The 26,589-nt window shown below is 36.2% G+C and overlaps 2 protein-coding genes across 6 annotated transcripts in view; both read right to left on the bottom strand.

Moving 5' to 3' along the window:
- Positions 1-15,123, bottom strand: part of LOC116438438 — a 42,364-nt gene extending 27,241 nt beyond the window's left edge. For 2 of the 5 annotated variants that reach the window (XM_032097377.1, XM_032097381.1), the window contains exons 1-3: positions 13,817-15,123; positions 5,274-5,365; positions 1,745-4,264 (exon numbers count right to left, since the gene is read on the bottom strand). In XM_032097377.1, coding sequence (XP_031953268.1) covers positions 1,745-4,264; positions 5,274-5,365; positions 13,817-13,821 — 2,617 coding nt within the window. In that variant the 5' untranslated portion in view covers positions 13,822-15,123. The other 3 variants (XM_032097379.1, XM_032097378.1, XM_032097380.1) reach the window with 3 other exon arrangements.
- A 94-nt stretch (positions 15,124-15,217) lies between these two features.
- Positions 15,218-26,327, bottom strand: NUDT12 (nudix hydrolase 12). The gene is made up of 7 exons (XM_032097382.1): positions 26,023-26,327; positions 25,601-25,814; positions 22,245-22,837; positions 21,149-21,316; positions 20,113-20,226; positions 17,845-18,044; positions 15,218-16,591 (listed from the first exon to the last, which is right to left on the bottom strand). The coding sequence occupies exons 2-7, from the start codon at positions 25,804-25,806 to the stop codon at positions 16,481-16,483; spliced, it is 1,392 nt and encodes a 463-aa protein (XP_031953273.1). The 5' UTR covers positions 25,807-25,814; positions 26,023-26,327; the 3' UTR covers positions 15,218-16,480.
- Positions 26,328-26,589: the final 262 nt, after the last annotated feature.

The raw sequence follows: 26,589 nt of genomic DNA, 5'->3' as shown, positions 1-26,589 counted from the left end.
CTCTTTGATAATCATGAAGTCCTCAGAACACCAAGAGACTTCTAGATTGCCTTCCCCCCATATCACAGTGGCATCTCTTCTTCTCCTCTGTTCTAGATGTTCTCACTCTTCGCTGAAAAATGCCACATTTGCTTTCCAGTGTCACTGGATTACTAAGCTCAGAAAGTCCCACATTGCCTAATGTCTTGGCAAAGTAGGTTGGTATTCTTGAACTAAAAGTGGATTTTGATTCATGTTAATGAGTTGTAAAACTTCAAACTCTTTTACTGCTTCCTAGACGTACACATTTATTCATTTAAGGTAGGACCTCCACAGCATTGCGGAGTAAAGCAAAGTCAAAATATGACCCTGGACCAAAAGAGGGCCAAAGTGAGATGATAGGTATGAGAAAAAACACAAGTAGATAATTCTTAGCAAAGGGCAAAAGGGAAGAGAGAATAAAAGAAGAGAAAATAAAAAAAAAATGAAAGAAATAGCTACACCTCACTTCTGTGCTGGGTCCTTAACCACTTAGGTCTAATGTCTGAGAAGTCAAGGATTTTGGCATGCAGTTTTCCTTTAGTATCTTAATTCTATACCTTGTTCCATCGAGATTTCCATTTCATACATTCTCTATTTATTTTATATATTGATACTGAGATAATGGTATTGCGATATTGATCTATATAGCAATATGTATCTATGTAGTATATCTATATAGTGATGTAGACTTTAGGTATTTTTTAAATTTCCATTATCAATGCCAAACAAGACAGCCATGGAGGTCATACCAGTCTTTTTTGCAGGTATGGTGAATTAAAAGATTTTTAAAAAACTTTCAGATGCTTTTAACTAGGATTATATAAGACATTTTCCATAGGAAAATGTATATTTTTCAACAGTATAAACCTCTTAACCTCCAAATCTGCTGGAAACATTGTCTTCTGGAGAGATAAATCTGAGATATATTTGCATATAGCCTGATTAATGTTAAAAAAAATAAACTTAGTGTTTGGAGTGATACTTCAACACCACACACACACACACATATTGCGTGTAGATACTCATATGTAAAAGGCTCACATTGTAGCGTGCAATGTCCCAGGATGGCTTAACATTTTTATAGTTCAAAACATGCATTTTAAATGACCAGTTATGAATATAGGTAGATGGATTATATAAAGGAAGACAAGAAATTTTGTAAAATATTAGCTAGTAAAAGTAAGCCTTTTTCATATGCAGTTCTCTCAAATATGTAAAAGAGAGGAGAAAAGCAGGTTAAAGGATCTCTTATGGTCATTCCATGAAAATGTTCAGCCAGAATTAAGACTGAGATGTACTTAGACTACAATATTCATATAAGTCACATGGATTTGAAAGCCAGGTTTCTGTGGTTTTAAACATTGACTTGTGCTCTGAGTTCATATCACATGGCAACTGCTTTTACTATTATTTCCTGCAATGGTATTTACTTCTCTCACTAGATGTACAGGATGGGTGGGTGATTTAGTGTAGAAAACTGCTTCTTGATCAAAGCTGCATTTTTTTTTTTTTAAATTTAGGTTTCTTGTCTTTTTAAGATGGTTACTAGAATCTTCAGTAGAATAACTGCATTTTTTAACCCCATGGCCAAACATACCATACCATAACAATATCATTGTAAACTTTTAATACACATTTATTTTCTAAGAAAACAGATGTCACAAAAGCGCCTACACAAAAGGTGTGTAAGTGATACTAACTTGAAAAGTCTTGTAGCACCTACCTTTCTGATTAATCTGTTTTACTGATGATGAGGAGACATCTGCATTCTCATAATAATCTTCTTTTATTTCAAAATTTGACTCAATTTCTTCAAAGTTGGACTTGACTAACAGAGGTAGTTGATTTGCTCCAGGCTCTCTCCTTAAACTGTCATCAGTTGACTGTTTACTGCAAAAGTTCTCCAGTCTTTGCTTGATGTTTGAATGTTCTGTGAAATTCTCTTTCTTTTCTGTGCAAACTGAAGGGGTAGATAATTTGGAAGCCTGGGCTGAATTATTATGGCAATCAGATTTAACAAGGACATCCCCAGGTAAGTCCTGTACCTCAGAAAGGCTTTCCAATTCTTTATTCATGTGATGCTCCTTGGGATCTAACAGCAAGGATGACAGCAAGGATTTTTCTTGTATACTGCTGGTAAGGTTAGGTTCTTTCCTTAATGCAGAGCCAAAACATTCAGGCATCAATGTAGGGTCACCTTGGACAAGTCTTTCTTCTACTTCTCCAGTTATCACTGGAGAGTCAGTCAGTACTGACCGTCTTCTTTTATGTGTTGCCTCAGACTCTGCATAAGGTGGGTGAACATTTAACTGTAAAACTGAACATCGTTTTGGGATGCTTTCTGTAGATGCATAATTAGTACTTTCTTTGTCATTAATGAATTCACCTGAAGGGCTTGTAGAAAGTGGAGACACTTGTACCAGGTGAGCTTTTTTCTGCCATTCAACATGCTTTTCTATAGGGTTGTACTCTGATTTCTCTTTATCTAAAGCTTCAGTAGACTCAGAGTCTTCTTCCCACATGGCTAGGTTTCCAAGAGGCTCTTTGTGGCTGTTGTCTGTTTTGTCATGTACAGCACCACTGGAATGAAGATTCTCCATTAATGTTTCTTCTGTTTCTTCACCTTGCCCCACAAAGTCTGCACAGTCATTCAGTAAACAAGTGCCATCTAGACAGACATCTTCAGATGGATAAATGGTAATATTATGATCAAATGATGTGAAAGCATACTGATATGAAGACTTAAGACTTCTCAAATTTCTCAGTGAGGAGGTCAAGTCGGGATACTTGCAAAGCTCTGTCAGAGAGGAGGTCAAGTCAGGACACTTACAAAGTTCCTTACATTCGGTAGGAATATGCGAGTTCCTGTTACAGACATCTCCTGCTTTGGTCTCCTTAAGCAATACTTTTAAGGATGGCAGTGAATAAAAGCCAGAATCCCTTCTAGGGTGAACTGGTGATAGTACATCCAGGGTAGTATCTGGGAAAGATTTTCTTCTTGCTGTCTTTGGCCCTGTGTCTCTGTGTATGTCACAGTTATTTCTTTCTGCACCTATTACACTGCTTTTACTAATACATTCCTTCCCATTGTTTGGGTTATGCAAGGTATTAATAGCTACAAGACAATTAGTATTATTTATTTTTGAGAAAAATACTTTATCCTTTGAAAAATCTTCCTTTTCATTGGTGTGGTCTTCATAGTCCTCTGTGTTAAGTTTACAGAAATAATTCTCTTCCCCCCAAATACTCAAGGCTGTAGTGAGGCTGTCAGATTCCTTTTTGCTATTAACAGGGTACGAAGATATGCCTTCTGCAATTGTATCCAGGTGCATTTCGTCACAGTCAGCAAATTCTTTAGGTGGAGGGAGAAGTGTATATCCATCTGGGAACGTATAATCTGCTTTTTCATGAAAGCTAAATGATGACTCGCAATCTGTGTTACACAGTGCCTCTGTTACAGAATAATCTGTTTCACTCCAATATGTATCTTCATGTTCCCTGTTACATGGTTTGCTCTGTGCCTGCTCAACAGCTTTGATGTTAACCTTTAGAGTCTTCTTTCTGCTGATACATTCCACTTGAATGTCTTTTGCTTCAATTTCCAGGGAGGCACTTTCATTGATGGCAGTTTGAACTTTTCGTTTAGAGGATCCTTTATATTTCCCCTTGTGTTCTGCTGAGTGGTCACTTGAAGGACACTGGTACTTTGAACATTTTGAACACTGACTTTTCTGGCACTGTCCTTCATGACAGTGTTTTTTGTTCTTTGAACCTTTCCTTTTTTCATCCACAACTTTTGTTTCAGAATCAAAGAAAGAAATATTCCTAACTTCTACTCTCATATTAAAAGAGCCGTATTTTACTTCTGCAGAAATTTTTCCAGTGGTCAAGCTAATGGACTCTGAAAAGTCTGGCTTGCCACACAGTGTAATTTTTCCTTTGAATGAGCCCTCTAACTCACCAAAAGTTACTGTAGCTAGGATTTCATCTTGCTGAGGTGACAACATTTTAGGAGGGCAGTTCTTTTCCTTCTTCCCTTCTTTTTCACTGTCTGATACATTTTCAAGGTCTCTATCTTCAGAAGCATCTGAGCTACTCTGATTCTTGTTTTCATGATCTTTTCCATCTTCTTCAGCACCCTTTACATCCAGTGGCTCTGTGAAGTGAGACAGGGCCTCATGTGCTTTATTTTCAAGGCTTCTTACACTTTGCTGACATTTACAAATGGGTGACAACTGTTCATCTAATTTAAGGTAAAAAAAAAGAAAAAAAACATTTTCCCATGATTTGTTAAGCAGTATCATAAATGTTTGATTAGCTTTGAGACACTTTTCATAGAAAATGCCTATATTATCTTTAAGATATAGTGTATTTTTCACATTATTTTTAAATTTTCAATATTAACTTGTTTTGTCATAATTACCTGATAAGTGAAATCAGATAAACAGGGTGGGCCACATTAATTCACTCTAATTTGAGAAAATCAATGTATTTGCACTTTTTTAAAATAAAGTTTTGCTTTTGTTAGGGGATAAGGAATTCCATTTGCTTATAATAAGAGCTACATTTTAAATTTTATTACCCTTCCAAGTATTTACTTTGTTCCTGTGAGCACACTGGGTCAATCAACATGCCACTGCCTGCCTGGCTGCAGTTTGGGGTAAATTCTATGGAAGTTTGCTTTTATAATCCTTTTACAGATGAGCAAACAAAGGGATTGATTATCACAATCATACAGGAGGTCCGTGGCACATTGCCAGGAGATGTGAGTCACGGCTACCCATTCTAAGTAGAATAAAATGATGTTTCTTGGCTGTACTAGGCAAGATTTCATGGCATTCACACAATGACATAAAATTATGTCTTGCTTGGGCTTTTTTTAGAACAGGTGATGTGCATTAGAGGGTAACAGTTTAATAGCGACATCTACCTAAACAGGACTAGAACAAGCTATGAAACTAAGACAACACTGAGATTTACACCAAGAATGATGACATTTTGAGGCAATTGAACAACAATACCTTTGGAAAGCCTTTGCCAGAAATAGCCAGGATAGCAGCTTAACTAAAATAAAAAAAAAACTACCCTCACTAAGACCTTACCTGTATGTACCCACACTTAAGTGTAAATATTTCCAATCTGACAAACAGCTTTGGGCACAAAGGTGAATTTCTGTCTTGATGAGTAAACTAAGAATAGCCACATATGTTTCTGTTGATATTACTTTGTATTAAATATTTCTGTAAACTTACATTCTCTGGAATCAGAGCTCTTTCTGCTCTTGCAGCTTTTTCTTCTCTTTCTACTCATTTCTAAGAACCAATGGCATCTGTGTTCTACTTTTCTGTGTGAGAGGGAAAACATTGGATAATGAGAAAGCTTTTCTGGAATAATTTTGCCCTCTGAGATTTTCTAACTTGTTATAATAAAAAATAGAGAAGTTCTAGAGCACGTACTAATGCATTTATTTCTTCTTCTGGTTATTTAGGAACAACTTTTGAAGATTTTCAAGTAACAGCTTAAAATCGAGGTCGCATGGTCTCAGTTATAGGGCCTGAACCGATACTCATTTAAAGTCTGTGGAGCAGTGGGTGACCTTTTACAGTCTATGATTTTATCTGATTCTGAGTTTTAGAGATTAATACTTTGATTTAAGCATTCATTTTAAATTCAATCTTATTTATACATGTAATGAAATACTTAGTAATAATTGTTTTCCTCTCATGAGAAGGGATTCTTTGAAGTGAGAAATATGTGAACACCTAATACATCATAAGCGTGGTCTTGAAAATCAGTAAGAGTTATGTTGGGAAAAATCAAATGACTACAAGTGTTATTAGTCATAATCATCTTTTATATGTTTGTTTATCAGAACATGCAATACATCATTGTGGAAGGAGTGCAAGTGAATTTTTAAGGCTACAAACTTACGTGGTATAATGAGGATATATGAATCTTGTTATTAGGATAAAGCATTTTAAATAATTACATTGATGCTTGAAGACACGTCACATGTCACTGTATGCAGTGATACATAGCTAGCTAAACAACTGGGAAGAAATTTTTTCAAGACGCAGTCATTGCTACTTCTGAAAAATTTTAAGTTTGTGTGAGGCCCAAATGACTGAATATGCCAGGGTACATTCATTAGCTGGTTGCAAAATACAGGCATTCTCCTCTTCTCTTTGGAAGACACTGCAGGTAGGCTGTGAAAGTCTTGTATTTATTTCACAGCAGGCACTTTGGAATGTTTACATACTCAGTTTTCAGTAGGAAGCTATACCTCTCCTTTTTCCAGGAGTCTTTAGTCAAAGCTTGACGGACAGCCAAACTTGCCAACTGAGCTCTGTTCTCAGTAGGAAGAATGAGCTTAAAATCAAATACAAGGCTTTAAAGGACACAGAGGCAAGAACTATTTGTAGTGTAGGGTATGAGCAAGTGCCCATCAGTTCCAGATAAAAATCAGTATTATCTTAAAGAGTTACATATGCAAGTATGCTGTGAGTGGCAGCCTCATATTTAAGATGGCATATGTAAGATCTGCAGATTGATGCATATATTTATGACTTTAAGAACAACAGTGTAACACAGATCCTTAATGTGATGGTTATGGTTGAGGTTTCAGTTGTATTTCATTAAGGTGCAACTGAGAAAATGTTTTTACTTCTAGGAATTCCCTCATTCAGCTTAAGGAAGATGCCACACACTCAATTCCTTCCCCTTCTCTTTATCCTTTCCCTTCACCTTCTTGACCTTCATGGTTGTATTTCCAAAATACTTGCATTTGTTATACTACTTTTAATTGTTCCCTAGGAATTCAATTTTCATGTTTTTGACCCCCTATAGTCAGTAATGCAATGGTTAATCTCAATATAGGAAATGTGATTTCTAATTGTCACTGCTAAAATGCTGGTAAAAACTATCTGCAGATCAAAACCAGCTGTTTTACTTTAGTTTCTCTTTACATTTGATGGTTACTTTCACAGTTGTATGTACCACAGATTACTCTTTAAACAAATTCTGAATTTTACTGAATGCTGAATGCAACATTAAGCCAGAGACACAATTAATACATGAAGTGTTTAAGGTCTTACTTTTAGTGAAGAATTAATAGGCATGTCTGTAATCAGTTAGCAGTGGATTTGAATTATGATGGCTTTGAGGATAAGGTTCACATGGTTGAAGGTAAGATTGAAAAATAAAAAAACCCTAAAATACCAGAAAGAATCACTGCAAGAAGCTTGAATATGAAGGAGATAGAAAGCACTGTGGATCAGTTATAAAGAAAACCGTACTGATTTCAATTTCTCCTCATAGTTGAAGTGTCTGTTTTGCCAGGTTTTGTAATGGTAGAATATATTTCAACTTCACAGAAGGAATTCTGTATCCGAGATGATCAGTAGTTCTACTACTACTCAAATTTATGTGTATTTGGTGTCGTGAGATACTCAGAAAGTACTGAAGGTAGATAGCGTTGGTTGTCTGCATGACAGGGTTTTGGGAAATGATCTAATACCTCCTAAAATTTAAAAGTCTGAGCAGGCAGGTGAAATCATCAGTAGAAATAGCCACAGGTCACAGCTGTTTACAGAGGTAGGATTACAGATTTTGCTTTAATTTCAAAGATGATATTTATGATCTAAGTTAACAGGATGATTAGTCTGTATTTTTTTAGTAATTTCTGTAATTGGTAGTAAGTAGATCAAAATTAAAATAATTATTTGCACTGTTCACTTATGATTAATTTCAACAGCTCTAATGATTTTATGATTAAGTCTATCAGCTCTTGGATATTAATTATAGTATTTACATACTATTTTTACTGTACCTGCAGTGTGTTAAATTGTTGATACCTTAAATTTCAAAAACTTTGTAAAGAATTTTTTTATGCGAATAGTTTTGCTGCCCATACTACATTTCCATATGTTAATTTATCCTTTCTTCTCTAAGGTCTACCACATCAGAAGAGGAGTCAGTTCTTCGCTTTTCATTTATTTTACCCATGCATTGTCTTTGTCTATTCTTCTTTCATTGGTCCTGGGGCTGAGATGTGCTCACAGAACTAGGAATCTTATCACCTTCAATCGTACTCACGAGACCTATTGACTTGAGCAAGGATTAGTTGAATGCATCAGGATTGCAGGATAAGACCTTGCCTTAAGGACTATTTTTTCCACTGCTGGAGACTAGCTGAACACTAGCCAAATTAGCTTAGCTGGGAATAGAGGCATTCAGCACTTGCCTGGATGGAAGCCAATGTCCATTGACATCGTTTTTTACATGATAGGTTATTCTTACTACAAAGATTAGTGCTTGGGTTAGCTCAGAATAAAAACATCCTAATTTTGAGTAAAAGATCACTCTAGAAATGTTTGTATTTATATTTATATCACACTATAAATACAGATAAAGCTCTGTCTAGAATGTGTTTGTTTTCATTGTTGATAACATCTGTAATGCTGTTTCCTTCAGGTTAATGCAGATGATGACAAGCTCTGTGATAATAAAAGCAAAAGAAAAAAAATCTGTAATAATGCCTTTGAGTTCATCTTGTTATGCAGGAAAAGTTGCCTCAGAACACTAACTGGAAGTATATTTGAAAACACAGGAGTTGTTTTACTTTTTGTTTATATATTTATATTGTGGAGATCTTACGTGAAAATATGTGTGTTCTTTAGTTTTCTAAACAAACGTTCAGTGAACTTATAAAGATGAGGCTCAGAAAACATGAAGGAAAAAAAGAAAGGAAAATGTAGAGAATATATTTGCTAATGCTGAATTGGAATGGTGTGATGACACAATATATTTGTAAAATATTTAAAGTTCTTTCAGGATAATATAAATTATCATTTTAGAATGTAAGTCTCTTTCTTATAATTCAGTATCCTATGTTGTAGAAGGTTTTGCTATGAATATTTTCAGTGGCACCTCACTGAGTATTTCTCTACTGAATTCTACCGTGCTCACAGACTTTAGAATGATGTCACAGCATACCAAAACAAGCCTTTCTGAAACAAGAATATTTTACTTCTCTTTCCTTCTGTGTTTCAACAACATTAAACCCTTCTCATCTGTTTCCTCCCTTTGGATACAGAATCCTACTTTTTGTCCCTGTTTCCCTAGATGACCTAAATGACACTGAATTTCATTCTCATTTATTTCCATTATGTCTCTTTGTATTTCACAATATTCTTCTATTCCATACTAATCATTGCTTTGACTTTGCTTCTCAAGTTACCAGCTATGTGTGGCCCAGTCTCTCACTGCTTAGCTCCACTCCTCTAATTACGAAAGTCTGAATTTTCTTGTGAATTATACAATCATAAAATGGCTTAGGCTGGAAGGGAGCTTAAAGATCATCTCATTGCAACACCTCTGCCATGGACAGGGACACCTTCCACTAGACCAGGTTGCTCAAAGCTCCATCCCCCTTGGCCTTGAACAACTCCACAGATGGGGCATCCCTAACTTCTCTGGGTGACCTATTTCAGTGCCTCACAGTGAAGTAACTGACAGTTAAAATCATAGAAATTCTAAATAGAATTATCCAAAGCCATTTGAGATTCTCAAATATCTCTAGGCAAATGCTAAAGTTTACTACTTGATTTCTTCTTTTTATTCTCCATACTGATTGTGGTTTGTATACTCCTTACTTTAGCTTTCATACACTGGGGTAATGCCCCACAGATAATTTACAATGTCATTAGAATAAGTTGTGTAGGAGAATCTTGAGTTCCACACAGAGTTCGCAAAAAGGGCTCATTGATTTACCTTTTACTTATCTCATTGAAGTACATCTTATTGACGTACCTTCTAGTTTTGCCTTTTTCTCTTTATGAAGCTTCAACTAGTATTTTATTTGAATAATTTCTAACACACATTTCTGAAGTACTGTAGAACATATTTTATGTCAAAGAACGTTTTTTAATGTCAAACACATACAAACTGTGTCATCAAAAATGCCTGTCTTAGCAGTGTTTCTCACTCTCTCCCTCAGCTGGAATGGATCTTATCTTCACTTGCTTATAGTTTCATCTACATATTTTCCTGAAAAGACTGGTCTTTAAAAAGGTGTCTGCAAAATGTCCAGGAAAAAGGAAGCAGGCAGCCATCTACAGGGACCGTAACAGTACCATATAGCACTTTGCAAAATTAATAAAAATGTGAACTGTATGTCTGCAAAGAATCAGGTTCCAATCAAATGGAACTCAGTAGATATATGGCAGTGTCCACTTGGCTCTGAGAACAGAGCATCCAGTTTTATGAAACACATAAAAACATGGGTCAGTGAAATCAATCTGCACCAGGTGTTGTACTGGGACCCATTGATCAACCATTTTATTTCATGAAATGTGCTGTGGTACTTCTAATAGAACACACCAAATCAGGATCCTCTTTTCTCAGATCATGAAAAGATTGCAAACACCAGTCAGTATTTCTTCAGTTCTGATTCAGAAGGAAGGTTACTGTCTAAACAACTAAGAATATCACTTATGCCATAAATCGGCATATTTAGGAAACCCAAACTCCACGTAATTAGATTCTGCATTATTTTTGACTTTTCTACAAGCAGAAACGGACAGAACACAAAGTGTTGAATAGATTTTGACACATCTTTTGAAAAGAAATAATAGGTATACTATTCTCTCCATTACGTTAAAGCTGTCTCCCTGCAGGCAGGGTACTCTTCACTTTAGATTTAGAAAATGCTACTACAGTAGCAGTCAGTCAAATGTTTTCAAGATTATTTTAACTCAGTACTGAGAATGCAAGTGCCAGCACAGTTGTAGTGAAATACAGATCAGCGATCATGGGCTGTATATACACAGGCATTTCTGCCTTTTTAGGGAGAAGTGAAGTCACAGGTTTCAGCTCTTAAATTCTGCAAAATTTTATGTAAAACTCATTTCCTGTAAAGCTGCTGCCTACTTATTAAGTAATCTTGCTTTTTGACTAATTATTTTGAGCTTTTTTAACAAAAGATGAATTAATGTATTAATAAAGATATGCATTTATTTCAGATGTTGGAGGTATTTAACTTCTGCGCCAACATTTTTCATTTTTACCTTCATTTAAAATGTACACTGCCTTATGCGGTAACAAACTAGTAGGTAGCCTCTGTGCTGTAAAAGCTCCATAAAACATTCCATCATGATTTTAACACAAATAATGAATATTTCAACTTTATTGCAATGGATGTTCATATATTCATTATCATATAAGTAAAAACATATTTGTAAATAGAGAACAGAATTTGTTCTCTATTGATGCATTGTGCATTACATCCCTTTTCTACTGCATAAAATAACTTTTCTTCATCAGAAGCTCTGAAAACATATTTTAAAAATCACATAAACCGCCATTTCTGTTTACATTGTTGGACCTCTGCTATTCTTATTTTAGAGACCACAGGAAACCTCCTAAATTGGGTATTAGCGGGATTAGCCTGTTCATGTCAGTGAGTTTGTCATTCCAATATTTAGAGTGCTAGCTATGGAATTTGTGCTTTGTCAATACCAAAAATGACATCAAGTAAGGGAAATACCCTCCAAATGTGATGCAGTAATTGGTCATGAAATTAGCAGAAATCTCACTATAACACACAACCATTTTCAATAATGAAACATAATTTCTATAGTCAAAGATGTTACTGTCAATGTAATACTATAATTCTTTCTCAGTATCTGAATTACTTCAGGTTTTTTTGAGCTTCAGAATTGCTCACCCATCTTAACAGAAACCAGGTAAATTCGAAGTATTTGATTATACATGAAAATCAGCTCACCAAAAAAACCCTGCACAGTAGGCGTACAGTATAACAATTTTCTTTGAAAACGAGGTAGTTTATTTTCAAAATGCCTGGGACTATAAAATACAAATTACAATTATGTATGAAAAATATTCCATTTCAGGGGAAATAAGGCCAAAATCCACCACCCTATCCTAACTTCTAGCGTTTGATTTCTGGTGTCCAAAATGGGGAAACTAAGACACCATATTTCCTGACCATGCAGTTTCCAGAGTCACTTTCTCCAGATGAGCAATTTACACAGAATAAATAAGGAGTAATTTAGATTTAGAATGACAAAAGAATTTGAGATGCTTATTTCATTCACTCTTTTTTAGCTTTGGCAGAGGTCTTGAGAAAATACCTACATTTCTTAGCTGAATGCTGGAATGCTTCTCTCTTTAGAAAGAAATATGGACATACTTTACCAAAGGTAGCTCAGTTTGCAGGATGATGAAATAGTAGGAGAAAAGAAAAATTACTATCCAGGATTATTTAATTGCTGAAAAATGAATATGTAAGCTTCTCTACTCAACATTTAATATTCCTTCTTGACTGCTAATGCTGTAGTCTTATCACAGCACTCCTCGTATTCCAATGTGAAATACCGGTTGCAGAAAGACAGTACTTCTAACAAATGCAATTTCATTGAGAGAGGCTTTAATTTCCAAAATTATATACCATGAAATTTTAAGTACTTATATGCTAAAATAAGATAACCAATACAGTCTAAGGAATCAAATATCCATCTTAAAAATCTATCATTTAGGAAAACAGTCATATTTTCTCACTGTGAAAAAAATCTGCAGAATTCCCATATTTAGTAACAGCTATGATAAATTGTAACAATTAGTACCTACAGAATACTACCTAAAAGAACCTAATTTTAAGAAAAAAAGTTTATACTTACCATTGCTACTAGCCAATATTGATTTTCCTCAGATGCCTGCTCTTACGGACTGTCTGTGAACAGTTTGCTTTTCTAAGCTCATGAAAGATGGGTTGGCCGTCTTGCTAAGGCTTAATAGGGTAACAAGTTCAAATTTTTTTTCTTTAGACTTACCCCCTTCTGTACCGTCAAACCCAGTCAGCAGTGATATGCAGTATATACATATCCTTCAAATCACTGAAGCAATAAAAGACTACCAGTTATTTAACTCTTTACAGCTAAAGCAGATAATAAAAGTAACAACTAAACTTACCCAGTGGCTACAAAATGTCAGCTTTGTCTGAAAAGTCTTAATCAATCAGATTACCTAATTAAATTAAAGATAAAAGAGGGAGCAATGTTCACAGTCTTGTTCCACTTCTTTTTCTATTTCTGTCTGCTAAGCTCAGAATCTGATTAGTATATTTAATTCCATGAAGCATCATGACTAGTCTACCTTTAATCAGCCTGTTGACATCCACCCGTTTTTCCCTCACATGTTGTAGACTTCAAGGTAATCATTTATTGACTTGACAATGCTCCTACACAAAACCTAATGTTCATATTATACAATCAACACTGGAATGGTTCTATTTTTCACACATTTACATATATCCAGCACAAAAAATGAGTTAAAAGTAGTATGTTTATTGGGACAAATGCAAAGTTTGTAAAAATATCATAACCAGTGTTATATTTACGTAAAATGTCATTACATTGCATAAGATTACAGCTTCATCAGAAGTATCAATTTTTGGTTTGTGTTCAAAGACCTAATTATCTTTTCCTACTTCATTAAGCTACTATTTCTATTATTTGAAAATTATCATGAAAATAGATAAAATATGCAATATTTTCAAATTACATACTGAATAGAAGGTAATTCTCTTTAGCACAGCAGCAAACTGGGATAAAAAGCATCTCCATAATTTTCTGCCTTGTACATCTAATGTCATGAGTACTCTTTTTGGTCTGATACCATTGTAGAAGCAAGAGAGAAAAGAGAGAGATCATTATTACACAGTGCAGAAAAAACCACACTTTTTAGTGTTGTAAGTAACACTATTCTCTTTGCGTACCGCATTAACTTTGTGGCAAGAAGCCTGCTTGCAAAGCTGCTGCTGTCTTTTGGATAAGTCGAACTACTGAGATCTTCGGGAGGTGTTGCCCATGCAATACTCCAGTCAGAACCACTACACTCTGTTTGATTGCTTCTAAATTTAATTTGGCACTTTCCTAAACCAGTCTAGTTGCAAGATAAGCACAGCATTTGGCTCTTGAATTTGACATTTCCTATGTAAACTGCAAACAGTAACTGTCATTCAGAAAATGTATCACTATTCAAATTAAAATTCAAACCTTGACCTACAAACAGGGCAAATTAATCAATGAAAAGCCAGGAAAAATCTTCCCTTAAATAGATTGCATTTATCAAAGTAGTTTTCTTGAACAGGAGAGACTTGTCTTCTTCCCTGCAAATGGTTCATCTATTGGTGAGGGAAAAATGAAATGAAAGCTTCAAAAGCTTTTTCAAAAGCCTGGCTTAGATTTTGAAAATGTATAAGGACTAAAAATTGTTGACACTCTTAAGCTACTAGATGTGAAAGATCATTAAAATATTATTCTCAAAATCAGAGATTATTCAGGTGTTGTTCCCTTTGTCGTATGATTCTTTTTCAGTTTTTCTTCATGCAGGAAAGTAAAAATTTTCAATTTACTTACTAGCATTGTAATTGCAAGATATATACTGTTATACAGGTTCTCAAATAAAAAATTAGGCAGATTATTAACATCAGTATTGGTTATGGATACTGTGTTTGGAGTTTCACTGTTAGAAGTGCATCTCTATAGCAACTCCTCATAATTTTCTACAAAAAAAATTAGTATTCCAATGGGTTTTAGTCATGTACATTTAGTTACCTCAAAGTGATAAACTATCTATTTTTATGCTACCTATATTTGCTCTATGCTTTATCCTCCCTCTTCCATCTGCTCATTCTTGTTCATCTCTCTAAATGTAATCACCCCAGTAATAGTTGAAATGTCCTTTCATTGCTTAGCTTCCACTGTTCGCATACTTTCCAATGTTCTCCTCTACTTCATGAGCAACCTGCAACTAGACTTCGTTCTGTCCCACAATTTAAAAAAAAAGATTAATGCCACTGTTACCATGCAGTCCTGCTGGTACGTGTGGCCCACAACAGCTTTCCACAACTCTCCTTCTCTGTAAAAGCAATTTTTAAGGGAAGTGTATTGTTTCCTTCTCCTTTCCAGACAACTCAAGAGATAACCTGATTTTCTTTATTTGTAGGTATGGCTGAAACAAGGGAGAGAATGAAGCAACATGATACGCCAAATACTCCAAGTCTGTCAGGAATTCTTCTTGCTTTCAAGTATATTAGGCACTGCCTTACCAAAAAAACCATGAAAACTGCTGAGCATAGTGTGACATGGATGGGAAAAAAAAAGAACAATCAGGATTTGTAGAACAGTTTTATTGATTCCAGATTGCTGAGAATTTTGGAAAAAATATGACATCATTCACTGTTAAAAACAATTTAAATTACTCCAAATAAACAAATCGCCATATAATAGTAAGTTTATCACTATAATTGCATTTTCCTCAGGTCATTTGCATTTCTTTTGGTATGACTGCAATGACTACAGAGTATCAGACTATGAACTATTACATAATGAAATTAATAATAAACCAGTAGACTTTTATTTTCAAAATATCAACATTATCTTAAATAACTTGATAAATTAAAGCACAAATCTGAACTGTAGCATTAAATACACATAAATAAATAACATATTGCTTTCCCAGTCTTACAGCTGCAGTTAATATACTTATTTCAAGTGTAAGATTCTTAATAGCAGTAATAATCTTAGTATCTCTATTTCCATAAAGAACTTTGTGCATATTTTGAGATGATATGTCTTGTTCTTCCTCCTCCATTACTCCGTAATTTCATTTCTAATTATCAGAGAATGAAATGACTCACTGCCTTGTGTCAGTAAGTACATTATTATCTTATAAAAACATTAATACTTAGGCTTTTGGGGATGGTTCTCCAAAATCTTTTTCACAAACAAAGTGTTGTGTTATACCTTTAAATTCAGACTGACATACCATTGGGTAAGTGCAGGCCAAATCAGAATGGATGAGTAAATGCTCTTCTTAGAGCATTAATGGAAATTAGGTTATTAATGTAAAAGATATGAAGTACCACATATTCACTATTTACATATGCTATTAACTTTAAAATGAATGTAGATTTTTATCACAGGTGAAATTTAAAGAATGGAGATAGGCAAAAATGAGAAAGAAATAATTAAGGCCAAACAGGAGGACGTAAGTAGAGAATTCAAACAGCAGGCAGGGTCAGACAGCCCTCTTTGTAATGCTGTGACTCCTTACAGTGGGGGAAGACCAAATCAAACATAAAAATTGTAAGAGCAAAAGGCACAGTAATTTCATTCTAGAACAAAATCCCAGCCTGTGCACAACAACATACTAATTCTACTAATTTGTTGCTTGCTTGCTTGGGATAATTACTGGGTTTTGTCCAAATCTAATTCAGGTCTGAAAACACCTAAAAAGATTTGCATAGTTTAGCTCTGGAACCAAAGTAAAGGCTCAGAAAGTCACATGGTTACACATTTGCTAGACAAACAATTCTAATTTATTCCTAATTAAGCATTCAATAGAAGAAGTAACTTAAAGAAATCAATTACTTGAATTAAAGATTAGCATTCATTCCAATCCAGTGTTTTATCAACTGGTGTGCAATAGCTCGACTTGGTGGTACAAAGAAAGAACGCTGGTTTCCTTTAATAAGAACTTCCACGACCTGCAATAAAACCAGATTTTTTTATCTTTAGAAGATAGTATTATAAACTATATAGAATTTAACATTGTATTAATGCAGAACTTATTTTCCTATAATGATCCATCAGTCTAATATTGCTAATAAAGAGCTACTAAGAAATTCTCCAAGGTAGATGCAGAGAAAGTCCTACACAGTGTGAATTATGACATTTTTGAGCTTAATGTGCCCCAAAGCATACCTTGTTGCTAACAGAATTGTGGAGAGGGCTAGTATACTATTTAGGGTTTTTGTGAAGCCTGTTTATGGCAAGGACCACCAGATGGTGCTCTATACTGTGACAAAAATAATTCTTTTATTTTTACATGTAGTGCCAAAGGAGATGTGTTTTCTTGGTTTTCTGAAGCAGTTGCAAGTAGCATGGCAATACACTTTCAGTACATTTCCAAGGTATATTATTTCCAGCTCTACACCAACTTGCATGTGACTAGCTGCATTCAGAACTCTTATTATTTAAAATAATGCTCCCAGTGTTAACAGAAACACACTGAGATTGTAGGTGACTAACTTTGCATTCAAGCTGACTTACAGTCAAAACACTTGAAACTGCTAGGCAGAAGTTCAGTGTTATTAAGAGCTTAGCTCCTAAGCCGCCTGTGGGAAAACCTATGAAAACTAAGTTGTGAAAACAATCTTTCCTTCTACTCATGAACTGAAATACTTCTTTCTGTGAAAGTCTTTCCTGCCTCTCTTTTATTTGACTATATTTTAACTACTGTGTGTAGGATTTCCTATTAATGCACAGTAAGCTGGATTTAATACCAGAGTATTAAAACAGTACATGAAAAAAGATGTTCAAACAAATGAATTCCCAGAGTCCTTACCTTAACTTCCACCCTCACAGCAAATCTGGTAGCATGCTTGTTTGTAGAAACTGTGATGAATAATGCTATTAAATACTACTTCGGGATGAAAACCACAGCCTTGCTAAGGAAATGGGTTAAAATAACTTGGCTATCTCCCAAAAGGGAAAGGTGAAAAGCAAACTGGCAAAAATGTCATAAAATGAGCTTGCAAGTAACTCAGACATTACCGTGAGTATCTGTTTTTCTCTGGTTGTGTCTAACCTACAACCACAATATAATGCAACTTAGTATGATAAAATGAAGAGTATACATGCTCATTCGACTTGCTGGAAAAGCAAGTGTCTGTTGTATGCCAGAACCAATACAGTCACAGACTAATTAACAGAAGAAGAAAATGAAATTGAACTTTACCTGTTCTCTAGTGAACCAGCGGGCATCCTCTATTTCATTCTTGTCAACTTTAATTTCTGTGGACACTGCAACAGCTAAGCAGCCAATCATTAAGGAGGAGGGCATTGGCCATGGCTGACAAGAGACGTACTGAACATGGCCAACTTTGACTCCAGCCTCCTCCTCTACTTCTCTTCGAACAGCATCTTCTATGGTTTCACCTGATCGAAAAAAAAAAGGGCAAAGAACAAGCAGCTGATGAAAATACTCCAAGCAATGATCACATCCTGTGCTTTGAACCAACTCAAAAGATTTGAAGCTGCCCAAGGCAATTATCCATAAAGATCTAGTTCACAGATCAGAGCAAAGACCTCAGCACACGACACAAAAGTCTAATAAGGTAAAACCAGCCACCAAAGCAAAATGGAACTTTGAAAATAAAGTGTAGTAATTTCTCCATAATAATATTTATTTCCTGAATTGATAATTCATCATACACACAAACCATTATTACTATACCTAAAATGTCAAAAATTAGGTAGAAAATACATAATTCCTATAATTATTCTTGAAACATTGATCTGTTCATTTGTAACTATGTTAATTTCTGGATTTTCAGTATAATTGTAACAGCATGTACTACAACTTGAAAAATCAGTATTTAAAATAGTAAGAAAACAGATATTTAGAATTCTTGCTCCCATTTCTGCAGTGTATTCTTCCCTTTGCCTAACTCATCCTTCATTGTCTTAACAGATGCAGACAATACTGTAAATTGAAACTGCAATAGAAAGCTTTGCTTCCATATCCACAGGAAACTGTGGATGTATGTGTGTGGAATGCTGATGGTCACAGGTCTACAGATGCACACATGTACTGTGCTGTAACCACTGATTAAAGGGTCATTAAAGGACACAGTCCATCCATCAGAAAAAAACATCTTGACTTCTTTCAAATGATACCTGAATAAACTTGTTCGTGCTGTCACTGTATGTCAACCTGCACACATTTACTGAATATATTTATACACTATAATTTCACTGGTGATTAAGACGTATTCCCAATATAAGAATGTTTTACAAGTTGTTCTGCAGGTACTTATAATTAATTTCAACTATTATTGCTTGACATAGCTATTGAAATATCTCTACCTTTCCTTCAGAATGACATAATTTCTATGTTGGAGAGGATGAAAGTTTGGTAAGAAAGTTTCACAGGTATGTAGGCTTGGCAGAAAGATCTCTGAATGTAGAAACTGGGGATGAGGTAGAAATGAAAGCAAGTTTTGGTATAGAATAAAAGATGTTTTGCTGAAACAGTGATCACTGAATAACTGAGAAGGCAAAGGTTGGAGATGAGTTGGAAGGAGATTTTTAGGAGTAGGACAAAGGTATGTGACTACAAACAAAGACATGTTTTTCACCAAGTAAATAAGTCTCAAGAAGAGCATAAGTCAATAGAAAACATGTCTTTACCAAAAAGAAAGATACGGCAGGCAAACAAGAAATGTCAATGTAGCAAGAAGAAGAAAGGTCTGAGAATTTTCCACTGTAAGCTTAAATTGTAACTTACTTACTCTTGTGATTGGATAATAATGACTATAATATGGTGATGGTAGTAGCTATGATAGGCTATAGGCAAATGTAAAGGTATTGTGTATGGTGCTTATTGGTTGTTATGTGTTAAGATACTCTGCAAAGAAAAGTATAAAATGCTTAGTAACTTGAACAGAAAGCGGCTTCAGGTATGCCCACTGCTGGAGCTGGCAGCTGTAGGGCTGGCTCTGCATACCCACTCCCTGAAATGCTGTAACTTCGCCTATGCAAGAAACAGCTTTCCAGAGAGCCGCCTGAAGTGCAGCCAGCCTTCGTGAACCTTTCTCCTATATTTCTACTCATCTTCCATATAATCAATCAGGCCCTAAACAAATAAGCATATCCTTAATTTTATGTTAACTTTAAGTTACACTTTAACATCTACTTTTCCTATGCTAAAATCCTTTGCTAAGTATCACCAGCCAAGGTGACAAGATTTAAATTTTTTTTCCTTGTAAGTAGTGATTTAAGACATGATATGGAAACCCTGTAAATATTTTAATTAAAAAAATATTTTATGTAATTTTTTGTAATAAATCAGAAGCTGCAAAATACAGAATAAGCATATTTATTACAACAACTCATCTATCAGGAAGCAAATTTAATTCGACATAACACAAAATATATGTCTCGGTAAAGGTACAATACTGTTATTGAGAAAATACATTTGGTAAAGAAAAATGAAATTACTCACCAGGTTCTACAAATCCAGCAAGGCAAGTAAACATTCCTGGGGGAAACCTCTTCTGCCTTCCTAAAAGGCAGTGGTTCCCATCTGGATGGATGACTTGCATTATCACGACAGGATCTGCAAAGGACATGAAAACAATATATTTTGACATTTGAGGGACAGTAAAAACTTCCAGTCTATTCCATACCAATGCACATAAAGACAAAAATGATATTGAAATCATAATTGTGTGCATGCCTAGAGTAAGCTGTTATTTCTTTTCACTTTGCGGTTACTCTCCATGCAAGGTATCTCTTTATCTTGTTGTGCAACACACATGCTTAGCAACAGCAGTTTACTAACCAAGGCTTGGAATGCAGGACAGAAATTACCTGTAACCAAAGCACACAATCGGCTAAGAGTCTCAGCAGCACCAACCTAGCTATGCATCCAGCATAATAGTTTCTGCAGCAAACTAATTTATTATCACCTTCTCTTCACCACAGAGGTCTGAAGAATGTATTTTTGACTAAACACCAAAAAAGTAGACACTTTGGTGACAATGCAAATACTGACTAAATACCGACTACTTTCCACCTTGCTATCAGTTTCTCATATGATGTTGCACCTTGACAAACTTCCTCACTTCTGGTCATTGTATCTTTTTCTAACTTAATATTTTCTCCTATTGGTCTAATCAACCCTGTCAACTTGACATCTTTTCCCCTTTTTATTGTCATCTAGTTTTAAGTATGTATCTAGTTTTAAATATGACCCTTTGTACTGCTGATATCTCATTTATACTGTTGGAATTCCTAACTGATATTACTTGTTGCAATAAGGTTTGCAGCAATTCTGTGTCACAGACTAGTGCAAGAAAGAGAAGCCTGAAAGCCTGAACTACTTAGTGCTAAACAGAGCTGAGACACAGATAGTCTGTGGAGAAAAAAATATGTAAGACCTAGGACAGAAGTAAGCAGCTGAAATAACTAGAAAATAAATTGATTTACATGCATATAATAAGAATACAAACAGGCCCGTTTTGAGTGAGTATTCTCACCAACTCTTGGATATGATGTGTTGTAAACTCCTTGGAGACTGGGACAATCTTCTTTTAAGCAAGTTTTCTTGTAACCTCCTTCTTCAATCTTGGTTGCACTCCCACATGTTGGGCAGAATCGGTAGTGGTTGTGCCATGCTAGAACAGATCTCGCCTGGGCTATTACTCCTTTAAAACAATACATTGAAAATGCACAAAATCAAATACTAATTAATGTTAAGTTTTTAACAGCATAGAAAAAGCAAATAGTGAAGTTTAACATAAAAAAATCAAAGTAAGAGTGTGGTTTGAATCATAATCATGGCTACAAGAGAAGTTGAGCAATATGAGTTATGCATACCTTTTTCTTTGCAGCACAGCAAATGCAATAGAACATGGTATTAAATAGCTACAGGGCAATTTACACATTCAGAAACAAATTCATCCAGATCAGTATACCCTGTTTCTCACAAAAATCACTTTGTCTAGGCAAAGTGCCGAAATTATATGTTATCAAGTCTTTACCAGATAATCATTTTAGGGCTACTGCAGGTATTGACATAATAATGCACTGTTCCATTTAAACTTAAGGTGCAAGTCAAGCTTTCCTTTTATCCTTATCTAAAAGCAAAACTGCTACAACAGCAGTCATTACCAACATCTGTTGTCCATACTAACACTAATTCACTTTGTGATCCTGACTTTTCAACACTTCCGTGTCAAATAAGTATTCAACGCACTGTTATAAAGGACTTAGGTTCTCATTTATTGTAATGAAAACTCAGTAATCACAGATTTTTTTCCTTTTTTTCATGTTAATAATGTTCATGCATGAATATTTAAATAGTACTATTTAAAACCCATGATGACCAATACATTTTAAAGTCTAATATTGTCATTGCAGAAATTAGTCCTTTGCAAATGCACATGTTCTTACATACAAAATTCTTCACGGAGCCACTAAAAGGCTTTTAAAAATCAAAATATTTCTAAAGCCACTGAAAATACACAATTTCTTTGCAGTGGTTTGTCTTTTCTTTGAATTATACCTCAAGGAATATCGAAGTGTATCTTTCTGATTACACATTTTGTACTTGCTGCATTTTATGCATCTTACCAGCTTCTTTTTCAGGTAGCTGCAGTAGTGCTGGCATTGGCGGGTGAAGAAAGTAATAGGCCTCATGCTTCTGTTTAAATTTTTCAGCAGAAGCAGAATCTATGCTAAGAGCAAACCAAGCAACTAACCCATCTTCATCTTCTTGCAGAACTTTTCCATTGCAAGCAGCCATCAGGGTCATGTCAAATTGAAGTTCAACTCCAAGAAAAATCAAGGTACATTCTTCAGTTTGGTTCATACACTGTTCCACATCCTTCCAGTACAGCCTGCAAAGCTTTACTTCTGGTTGCTGCGAGCTCTCTCTTCCCCCACCCAAAGTAACCAAGGGACTTAGGTTTGAGAAGAGGATGTATACTGTAGCTGGATGGCACTGTTTTTTACTTAGCCACTTGGAATCTGTTCTTTTATCACTCCTTCTGTCCAGAAGCGTCATTCCGAAATAATTTTCATATTCTTTCACATCATTTGACAAAAAACTAGGCTTCTGATCACCTTTCACATTAGCCAACAAATTAGCTATGTGTTTGTACCCCCAAAATTTAGCGATGTCCAGAGCTGTCTGCCTTGATTTATTAACAATGGACCTGTCACACCTAAAGAAACAGGAAAGAGCTGAGGTTACCAGAGTAAATAAGTTTAGGAAAGCTCCTGATGCTGTATTATTCTTAATTACAGCATATACATCTGACACTATTAAGGTACAAGAACTTCTAGACACTGTCTAAACTGGGTAATCTTTGGGCCCCGTGGTAATGAAATACAATTGTACTTCTTTTGCTAAGGCTGTAGTTCACATTTTTGTTGATCCTTTCCAGATTATCATTCACCAAAATTCATGCAGTAGCCCAAAAGCAATGAATTAATTAAAATTCCACACACTGTATAATTTAAGAAAAGGCTCAAAAATAGAGCTTTGAAAGTCAGGCTACAGTTCTGTTCCTCATAACCAGTAATCAAAATGGAAAAAAAAAAAAAAAAGGCAGCCTAACAAATATCACTTTCTACAAGCTACTGGAAGCAGCAACAAAACATTCACAATAAAATATTTTATTGAGGTTAATTGGCTTGTTCAGTCTGGAGAAAAGAAGACTGAGGAGAGACCTCACTGGGGTCTCCAACACCTTCATGAGGGAAAGTAGAGGGGCAGGTACCGATCAATTCACTCTGCTGACCAGTGAGAGGACATGAAGCCAGAGTTCAAGGAGTGTTTAGACCACACTCTCAGGCACATAGGCGGGCACTTAGTGGGATTCTTGGGATGTCCTGCACAGTTGCAGGAGTTGATCCTCATGGGTCCCTTCTAACTCAGGATATTCGATGATTTACCATAAAATTAGAATCAAGAATACAGCCTCATGTGTGTAAAGTGAAACAGATGAGGGAACATTGCCTCATGATATGTATTGTAAATACTAAAGACAAAAAGAAACCCAAACCTGAAATAAATTGAGGTTGATTGGGAGCTCAAAATAACACACTTTCATTTTTTGCTAATCTTAAATTGGTAGGTAAAACAGAAATGTCACTGTAAGCTACAAATTATGCAATATGTACTAGACTCATCAGTTTTTAAAACAAGAAGATGCCAGTAAATATTAATATTGCTGATACACAGGTAGCTATACCACAAGCAAGACCATTTTGAGATTTTATATTAAACTCGGTAGTTTTTGAGGGAATTTGAGTATAGTTTAGACAACTACTCAAAACTTAATTACAAGTTTTTGGTGCTAAAGAAACTTCTTTCATGACCAGTCACAGGACTCAAGGGAATGGCATGAAGCTCTCTCAGAGGAGGTTTAGGTTGGCTATCAGGAAAATGTTCTTTACCGAGAGGGTGGTTGGGCACTGGAACAGGCTCCCCAGGGAAGTGCTCAGAGCACCAAGGGTGACAGAGTCCAAGAAGTATTTGAACAACACTCTCAGGCACATGGTGTGACTCTTGGGGCTGTGATGTGCAGGACTATGAGGTGGACTTGATCCTTGTGGGTCCCTTTCAACTTAGGATATTCTATGATTCTATAATTCTGTAATAAAAAAAACAACTGACTAGATTTCCAGGACTATTCTCTGTAATATTATGAAATATTATCTTCATAGACATTCATGTTTATATAACCAGCAACTGTAATTGTCAAAATAATTATTCTAAGGATTAACTAAAATGAGGCCAGTGAGGCCACAGCAACATCTCAAGATTCAGTTGCCTAAGAGAGCAAACATGAAGAGGACATTTAAAAGTGATATTCACTTTTTTTTAATGAAAAGCGAAACTTCAAAAACTGTTATCCTATTTACCAATTGATAAATCAAAGGATTCCTCAATACACAAAATCTGGCACTGACATACTCCTCTACATACTAGAATGTACTGATTTATAGTACAAACCAGTGGTTCATCTAATGCCCCATTCTGAGCCCCAGAAGAAGCCACCAGACTTGGGCAGAACTGAAAAAAATAACAAAAATGGGTGGGATGATTACTGGAAGCTGCAGAATGCTATGCCTGAAGTTACTCATTAACTACCGAATGAACTAAACTTGCTTGTTTCTGTAATTTGGAGTGCAGAAAGGAACAGCCTGAGCTTGATTAAACTCAGTTGAGCCACATTTGATTCTACCTTAGTTTTGAAATATTTTCCATTTGAAGTATTTCTATCTCGACTTTATTCAGGCTTGACATGCATCTTCTTTGGGGTCTCAAGAAGAACAGCATTCTTTGCATTTCTGAGTGTCTTGAAACACTAGAACTAACACAGATGACTTGAAAATAGGAGGTTTTTGACAAGCAATGAACATACTTGGTGCCATGCCAACTGAAGAAAATAATGTTGACATGGTCAAGGAAGAAGTAGGAAGTGTATTGTCCAAAACCTAAGATTCAACTGAAACGTATCAATCAGTAACTTTGGAAGGGGAGAGTCTGTCATGTCCTACTGAAGAGTCAACAAACATTCTAGACTAAAAAAAGATTCAAGTGGATTACAAATCAAGTTCAGAGAAAAAATTTTAAGTGGAACAATCAAATACACCAAATTTATATTCAATACAGTGGTTGGAATGGGGTGCAAACTTACGTCTATTCTGTTGGCCTCTGTGAGGAGTGACAGCATATCCTTGAATATCAAAGGAGTAACTTTAGAGACGCTCGTAACTTAGACTTTCTTAGCAAATATGAAAAGCAGGATGCAAGAGCAGAACCCAATTATAAACTGACAGAGAATACATTTTCCTGAGTTTTAGCCCTTAAAATTCTACCACTATCTGGTAAATTTACTTCTCTGAAACAAAGCTGATAGGGGCAAAAAGGGGGGTGCAAAATAAAACTCTTGAATGGGGTCTACTAAACAGCTTACCCTTCTTGAAGAAGAACCTGCACAACCTCGAGGTGTCCATTTCTGGCACCGTACATGAGGGCTGTCCAGCCATTCCGTGCGGCCGCATTTACCAGTGACGGGGAGCGCCTGAGCAGCACCTTCAGCCCGGCTGCGTCTCCAGCAGCAGCGAAGTCATGCAGCTGAGAAACCATGTCCTGATGCAGGTTCTTTTCGAAGTCAGTCATTGTGCCAACTAAGTTTTAAAAAAAGAAAATAAAAATGCCTGAGGGCATACCCACCACTACTAAAACGATTTCAGTAAAAGACCGAACTTTAATGCTGTACAGACAATCAATATTATCACCGAAAATACGACACAACAAATTCTTGTGATTGGTGTGATTTGGTTATTCCAAACCGAATCTTTGTCCCACCCATCTCCAAACACAGTGAAACTTTACCTTAACAATCAAATCCAGTTTTAAAGAGGCTTAAGCACCAAAAGATTTCACTATGGAGATGAAGATTCTTCTGAGTGTGAAAAATACGTGGCGGTTTCTAGGACCGAACGCACACACAGAGACACAGACACGCAGAGACACACACACACTGCCGCTGGGACCGCTGCGCCAAACAGCGACAGCTCCTACTCCCTCAGCACCCGCTCCGTTCTCTGCCCCAGGGCCGCGATCCGGCCTCAACAGCGAAGCCCCGTCCCCGTGCGCGGCCGCCGCGGGCCGCCAGGCCCCGTGCGCGCTCCCGCCGCGCCCGGTAGCGCTGCAGGGGAAGCACCGCCCGGGCGCGAGCCCGAGAGAGGCCGAGCGGGGCCGAGCGCGATTGCCCCGCCTCGCTGCTGAGGCGGGGGCCGGGCCCGAGAGTCTGCGGGGATGGAATCATCGGCTGCTCCCCTGAGCGCCGCTGCCGGCCGGGCCGGGGCGCTGAATAGGTTAAAGGGCAAACGTGCCTGTCGGCCAGGCAGGAATCTCCGTGGTTATGGGGAAGCTGTCCGGTTGGTTTTCAGCAGTGCT

This window comes from Corvus moneduloides, chromosome Z (assembly GCF_009650955.1).
Source record: "Corvus moneduloides isolate bCorMon1 chromosome Z, bCorMon1.pri, whole genome shotgun sequence".
In the NCBI taxonomy this organism is placed as follows: Eukaryota; Metazoa; Chordata; class Aves; order Passeriformes; family Corvidae; genus Corvus; species Corvus moneduloides.
The sequence above is the reverse complement of the archived record's forward strand: the minus strand, read 5'-3'. Positions and strand labels throughout refer to the sequence as shown.

Excerpts from the sequence above, each read along its gene's own strand:
- NUDT12 (XM_032097382.1), bottom strand. The coding sequence starts at position 25,806 with ATGACTGACTTCGAAAAGAACCTGCATCAGGACATGGTTTCTCAGCTG. Across the intron at positions 21,317-22,244 it reads GCTACCTGAAAAAGAAGCTG|GAGTAATAGCCCAGGCGAGA; the intron begins GTAAGATGCATA and ends ATTGTTTTAAAG. Across the intron at positions 20,227-21,148 it reads CACATCATATCCAAGAGTTG|ATCCTGTCGTGATAATGCAA; the intron begins GTGAGAATACTC and ends TGTCCTTTGCAG.